Source organism: Colobus angolensis, unplaced genomic scaffold (assembly GCF_000951035.1).
Source record: "Colobus angolensis palliatus isolate OR3802 unplaced genomic scaffold, Cang.pa_1.0 Scaffold264, whole genome shotgun sequence".
Classification (NCBI taxonomy): domain Eukaryota; kingdom Metazoa; phylum Chordata; class Mammalia; order Primates; family Cercopithecidae; genus Colobus; species Colobus angolensis.
Window position 1 is genome coordinate 409,427 of NW_012115866.1, and position 7,473 is coordinate 416,899.

The 7,473-nt window shown below is 40.2% G+C and overlaps 1 protein-coding gene across 1 annotated transcript in view; it reads right to left on the bottom strand.

The window, feature by feature from the left end:
- IQGAP1 (IQ motif containing GTPase activating protein 1) overlaps positions 1–7,473 on the bottom strand; it is a 128,339-nt gene that overhangs the window by 52,078 nt on the left and 68,788 nt on the right. Inside the window, exons 11-14 of the mRNA XM_011947394.1 lie at positions 4,747–4,910; positions 4,393–4,553; positions 2,838–2,962; positions 1,035–1,198 (exon numbers count right to left, since the gene is read on the bottom strand). Of these exons, the coding sequence (XP_011802784.1) occupies positions 1,035–1,198; positions 2,838–2,962; positions 4,393–4,553; positions 4,747–4,910 (614 nt within the window). The remainder of the gene's footprint in view (positions 1–1,034; positions 1,199–2,837; positions 2,963–4,392; positions 4,554–4,746; positions 4,911–7,473) is intronic.

Genomic DNA, 7,473 nt, shown 5'->3' on the forward strand with positions numbered 1-7,473 from the left:
ACAACAAGAAACTTCACCAGTAATTTATAATCACATAATGAAATAGTACACAATAATGAGAATGAACAAAGGATGGCTCCATGCAACCACAAGGATGCATATCACGAACATTATGTAGGGGTAACAGAAACCAGACACAAAAGAGCACATAAGATATGATCCCACTTAAATCAGCTCAAAAGTGGACAGAAATGAACTGTGGTGTTATTAATAGAAATCAGAATAGTGGTTACCACCAAATGGAGGGTGGCTAAGGGTGGAAGGGGATATGAGGAAGGTCTCTGTGGAGCTGGTAACGGGTTCTACAATCTGAATGCCAATTACACAGGTGTGCCTCCTTTTGAAAATTTATGCAATTGCATACCCATCTACCTTGTTCATTTTTCTGGATCTCATATATATATATATATATATATATATACGCGCTTTTTATATATATATATATATACACACACTTTTTTTTTTTTTGAGACAGAGTCTTACTCTGTCCCCCAGACTGGAGTGCAGTGGCAAAATCTTGGCTCACTGCAACCTCTACCTCTCAGGCTCAAGTAATTCCTGTGCCTCAGCCTACCAAGCAACTGGAATTACAGGCATGCACCACCATGCCCAGCTAATTTTTGCAATTTTTTTTTTTTGTAGAGATGAGGTTTCACCATGTTGGCCAGGCTGGTCTTGAACTCCTGGCCTCAAGTGATCTGCCTGCCTTGGCCTCTCATAGTGCTGTGGGATTACAAGGCGTGAGACACCTCGCCCAGCCCTGTATCTTATATTTCAATAAAGAATTTACTGAAGAGAAACAAAAGACTGTCAACAACAAACAAAAGAACAAAAACCCAAATGTGTAAAACAGCATGAGGTCCTGGAAGGTAGAGCCTATGTCTCTCACATTTTTATGTCCCTCCAGTGCTTTCATTCTAAGGGTGCCCAGAAAGCATTCATGGAGTGAATCAAGGAAGATATTCCTACCTCTATCTTTGTTCTAGGAGGGCTGAGGTGCTCTGAACAGAAAGAACAATTCCGATGCCACTCACCTGGGCTTTCTCTCTCTTCGCTCTAATCAGTGTGTCTTGGTAATGCTGGGCCACTTCTGCAAGGACTCCCTCAAGTTTAGCTGCAGGAATCTGTAGGGCCTGCAGAGTCTTTTGGGCATCACCTTCATCCAGGGCTTCATTAATTAAACCAATGGCTAAAATCCCTAAGTATAAAGAGACAGAAAGTTTTTTTTTTCAAATTAAGGAAGTACATAAACAAATCAATCATGAAACATACTAACTAATCATAACTAATCATAAATCCACCTAAGAGTAACCATGATTCAAATTGCAACTTACCATCCATTAAGCAGCACTGTTTTAATTTTTTAAATATTAGTGTTTGTTTCATCTAAACTTGCTTGTATTCATATTCCTATTGAATGCTCAAGTCATTTTGTTTCATTTTTAACTGCTCTAACTTAAAAGTGATGAGGATTTTTATGAAACTGGTCTTACTATATAGCTTTCAGGTACACTGGAATGTGTAATCAAAAACATTCTTGAGTCACAAAGGATTCTTAAAATCACACAGAGTCTTAAAGTCTTAAAGTCTTAAAGTCACACAGAGTCTTAAAAAGGTTCAAGTGTCCTTAAAAAGTCACCTAATTTAACACTTTTATAGAAGAAATAACAAGGCTTAGCAATCTCTTCTCCAACGTTACACAGCAAACAAATGGCAGAAGAAAGATCCATGCCCAGGGCTCCCGAATGCAAGACAAGGCTCTTCCCACTAAGTCAGTTGAATGTTTCTCACAGAAAATACAAATTAAAATTAGAAATGTTCACTCCCCAGGTATCTTAGGCAGCCGTACTGCTTTTGTAAGGACTCTGCTGTATAATAAAATGTCTGGCTGGTCTTTGTCTCTGGAGGAGCCTCTAAGACCCTTGGGATATCCTGAGTGATAGGTATGTTTCTGTTATTCGTAGTGGGCCCCTCTGCCCACACCTGAATTTATGCCAACCAATGACTCCTGGATGGCCTCTTAAGGGTTTAAGGATGGAGACTAGCCATTGACTTTGAGGTTTCGAGTCATGTGATACCAGCCTGGCCTCCCAATCTCCAGGGAGCAGAGGCCAAATGAAAATTGAGTTTAATCGCGAAGCCAATACTATCAATCACGCACATGTAATGAAGCCCAAATAAAAACTCTGGACGCCTAAAGTTCAGGTGAGTTTCCCTAGTTGGTGATACATATCAATGTGCCAGGAGAGTGACACATCCTGAGAACAGAGAAGCTTTATATTGAGGACTCTCACAGATAGTGCCTGATGATTCTCTTCTTTCAGCTGATCCTGATTTATATACTTTATAATAAAATTGTAATCATAAGTCTAGCATTTTCTTGAGTTCTGTGTCATTTTAGCAAATTATTAAACTAAGGGGATAGACGGCTCCTCCAAATTTGCAGCCAGTTGTTCAGAAGTACAGTGGCCTGGGAACTCTGCAGCTTTCAGCTGGTGTCTGAAGTGAGAGGAGTCTTGTGGAGGAACATGCCTACAAACTGTGCAATTTGACCCAATTCCATGTAGTGTCAGAACTACTTGTTATAACAGCATTTAAAAATAACAGATCATGTTCAATTCACCTCCCCCAAAATTTAGTTCTTATTGGACATATACCTAATTATAGCAATTGCCTGGTGTTCTCAAAACAATATCCAACTCTAGCTTTTTGTGTTATATAGGTATTTTTAATCTCTCACCCAAAAATCCTTCTAGGAATAGTATTTTGAACCACTTCATGGAATCACATCATCATTACTGGTGACATTATTTGGGGAGGACAGGAAGATAACTCACTCTCATGTTCCTCTTGCACCACCAGGTTCACATGGTCCACGCAAGCTTGGATATCATTCCATGTAATGAATTCATTATTCTCTGCATGTGCCTGAGCCTTCAGTTTCATCAACTCATCGAGATACCTGCCCCAGACCCCCAAGTAAACAGAGCATTAAGCACAGCATTTTTAAATATTCAAGGAACAAAGATTGCTAGGGTATCCCAACCATTTGATATATTCTCAAGGCCAGTTTTGGAACTGTGTAGTTGCTTTAAACAAAGTGCAAAAATGCAATAGAAATCACTTATTCTCAATATCCTGTCACATATTCTAAATTCCACATTAAGACTAACTCTAGAATCAAAGGCAGCAGTTCAAGCAATTCCTCCATAGACAAGAAAAAAAGGCTACACATGAACTAATAAATGCAGAAGGAATGACAGAGCAACAAATCATCATTCAGCAACTTTTACTGAAGGTACTGATTTAGGAAAGATTATCAATTGGGCTAAAAAAATATCACGGGAATGCTTAAGGGAAAACTGGGTATTTTGATGGTGCAAAAGAGATGATGTTCTAGTGATGAGGGAAAAACATAAATATGCAATGGAAATGTAAGTGGTCTCTCTAATCCAGGGATCAATCTTAGTATCTCTAATGGTGGAAAACGTGGGTTTTATATGCCTCTTGATATGAGGCAATATGAAATACACATCACCAAAAATGTTGAACTGAATCATGACAAACATATAGATTTAATTTCCAATTTACAGGAATAAGGCAAATATGGGAAAGCAACTAGAACTATCTATAAAATAGGACGTCTTACATGGCAATTGGTCCCATCCTTTTAACAAGTCAGTGTCATGAAGAAAGGGACAATTCTAGATTAAAAGATACCCAAGGGACACAACAGCCAGATATAATACATGTTCCTAGGCTGGATCCTGTTTTCAACAAAACAGTTATAAAGGACAGTTTGAGAACAACTGAAGAAGAATGAAAATGAACTAGCTAGGGTTAGATGATATTTAAAAAGTATTGGCCGGGCGCGGTGGCTCAAGCCTGTAATCCCAGCACTTTGGGAGGCCGAGACGGGCGGATCACGAGGTCAGGAGATCAAGACCATCCTGGCTAACACGGTGAAACCCCATCTCTACTAAAAAACACAAAAAACTAGCCGGGCGAGGTGGCGGGCGCCTGTAGTCCCAGCTACTCAGGAGGCTGAGGCAGGAGAATGTCGTGAACCCGGGGAGGCGGAGCTTGCAGTGAGCTGAGATCCGGCCACTGCACCCCATCCGTCTCCAAAAAAAAAAAAAGTATTATTTAACTTTGTCAGAGATAGTGTTATTTTGACTATGTAACATACTTCAATAAGCCTACTTACGTATTTAGGAACGGAATGTCATATTTTTCAGCATAGCAAAGAATTAAATGAATCAAAGTAGAACCAAACAAAAGTATGGCCATGATAAAGTAATAATGCCTGCAAAGAAAATCGGAGCACTGACATACAAAAGACAGAGTTAACAGCTACGTAATGGATTCACTCCCTTCACTCTGGACACCCACCTCTGACAGTTTTCTTCCTCAATATTGGTAAGGCCAGTAACTGAACTGCTCAACTGCTTCCACACTGTATTCACATCTCCTGATTCCAATGCCCTGTTGATCAGGGCCACCGATGACAACATCTCCACTGCAACAGAGAGCTCTGGGTGGGTGAGATTATGCTGTACAGAAAGGGACAGAAGGGAAAACAGTGAGGAAAGACATTCTCCAAGACCCAGGGAGTTATAAGTTTAACAAAACCATAAGAAAACCAAGTTCATGCAAAAAAGTTCTACCTAACCACAGGAAGAAGTGGGTATTACATTCACTTCCACCCAACTTTGCTCACAAACAGGACAGGTTTAGTGAACTCACTTCAGGACTCTGTCGCTGCAGGGTAGCCAGCTCCTTCTGATAGAGATCGGCAGCGAATGGATACACCTGGGGCAGCTGGGCTTCGGGATTCATCAGTTCCAAAACAGTCTTCTCAGCAACACCCTTCTGGATTGCAGCATTAATCACTGCTACCGCTGCCAATCCTGTGTAGAAAACAGGAGTCAGAAATGCAGTGGGCTTAGAGAGCCCTCAGGGGAAGAAGGTGCCAATCTTCACGGAAAAAAACTACATTCTATGGCTATCAGCCATGAAGTTTGAAGTGGAACTTTCATCTTTAAAAAAGCAGCCTCCTTTGTAGGAAGAAGGGTGAACTGTACGTTATGTGAACCATATCTCAATAAAGATGTTTTCTTCAAAAAGCAGTCTCCTACCTGTTCTCCTCATCCCTATTTTCTTCCTATTCAATTCATCCTATATGCTACCACTACTTCCCACCTAAACCATCTCTTCCTTCTCCTACTTACTGCCTGGCTTCTTAAGCTACCGTTCAAAGCTTTCTACAATCTTTCCACCCTTTGATCTTACACAACTCAGCCCAAAACATTTACAAAATTTGTATTCTAACCACCATTCTTTAAAGACATCTTTCAACAACTGTACTTTGGCTCCCGCCTCCTTTTTCCCTCATTGTCCTGCACTAGGAACGTTTTCTCTCCTCTTTCACCATCCAAATCTCAGCAACCCCTTAAGTCTCACCTTCTCCAGATATTTCCCTAACAAACCATGAAGTGTGTGAGAGCCAAAGTGAGCCTATATTGACTCCAGTTCTACTTCCAAAACTGGAGTAACTTGGCCAGGAGTGGTGGCTCACTCTTGTAATCCCGGCACTTTGGGAGGCCAAGGCAGGTGGATCACGAGGTCAGGAGATCGAGACCATCCTGGTCAACATGGTGAAACCCCATCTCTACTAAAAATACAAAAATTAGGTGGGTATGGTGGCACGTGGCTGTAAACCCAGCTCCTCGGGAGGCTGAGGCAGGAGAATCGCTTGAACCAGGGAGTCAGAGGTTGCAGTGAGCTGAAATTGCGCCACTGCACTCCAGCCTGGCAACAGAGTGAGACTCTGTCTCAACAACAACAACAACAACAACAACAACAACAACAAAAAAAAAGGCACACAGACCAATGGAACACTATAGAGAACTCAGAAATAAAGTCACACATTTACAGTCATGAGGAGAACATTTTTTGACAAAGGCACCAAGAACACACATTAGGGAAAAGACAGTGTTATGGTTTGGATTTGGTTTGTTTGTCCCTACCAAATCTCACGTTGAAATTTGATCCCTGACATCACCCTGAGGGTATAAAAAAAAAAAAAAAGAAGAAGAAGAAGAAGAAGAAATTTGATCCCTAGTGTGGTGGTGTTGGGAGGCAGTGCCTAGTGGGAGCTGTGTGGGTCATGGGAGCAAATGTCTCATCAATGGCTTCGTGCCATTCTCGTGGTAGTGAACTCTTGCAAGACTGGATTGGTTCTTGGGGAGAATGGATTAGTTCTCACGAGAATGGGTTGTTATAAAGCCAGGACTCCTACTCACTACCCGGGGTGATCAGTCTCTCTTCACATGAGTCCACTTGCCCTTTGATCTTCTCCTTCGTGTTTTGATGCAACACAAAAGCCCTCACAAGAAACCGAGCAGATACTGGTGCCTTGCTTCTTGTACAGCCTGCAGAGCTGTGAGCTAATAAATTACCCTGCCTCAAGTATTCCTTTATAACAACATAAAATGAGCTAAGAACAGTCTCTTCAATAAATGGTGTTGAGAAAACTGGATAACCATATGCAGAAGAATAAAGCTAGATCCCTATCTTTCATCATATACAAAAATAAATCAAAATAGATTAAAGACTTAAATCTAAGACCTGAAACTATGAAACAACTGGAAGAAAACATTGGGGCAATGCTTCAGGACACTGATCTGAGCAAAGTCTTTTAGATAAGACCTTAAAAGCATAAGCAATGAAAGCAAAAATAGACAAATGGGACTATGTCAAGCTAAAAAGCTTCTGCAAAGCAAAGGAAACCAACAACAAAGTGAAGAGACAACATAAAGAACGGGAGAAAATATTTGCAAATGATCCATCTGAAAAGACAACCATAACCAGAACACATAAGAAATTCAAACAGCAGGAAAAAAAACAAAAACAAAAACAAAACCCACAAATAATCTAATTTTTACATGGGTAAATAAGCTGAATAGACTTTTATTAAAAGAAGACACACAAACGGCCAAAAGATATATGAAAAAATGCTCAACATCATTAATCATCAGGGAAATACACATCAAAACCACAATGAGACACCTTCTCACTCCAATTAAAATGGCTTTTATCAAAGACAAAAAAATAGCAAATGCTGGCAAGGCTGCAGAGAAAGGTCTCATACACTGTTGAAGGGAATGTAAATTACTATAGCCACTATGGAAAACAGTATGGAGAGTCCTCAAAAAATTAAAATAAAACTACATATGATTCAGCAATCCCACTGCTAGGTATATGGCCAAAAGAAAGGAAATCAGCACTCCCATGTTTATTGCAGCTGTATTCACAACAGCCAAAATATGAAATCAAGCTAAGTGTCTATCAATGAATAACTGGTTAAAAAAAAAAAAAGTAGTATATACACATGATGGAATATTATTCAGCCATAAAAACTGAAGATCATTATGTTAAGTGAAATAAACCAGACACAGAAAGGCAAATACC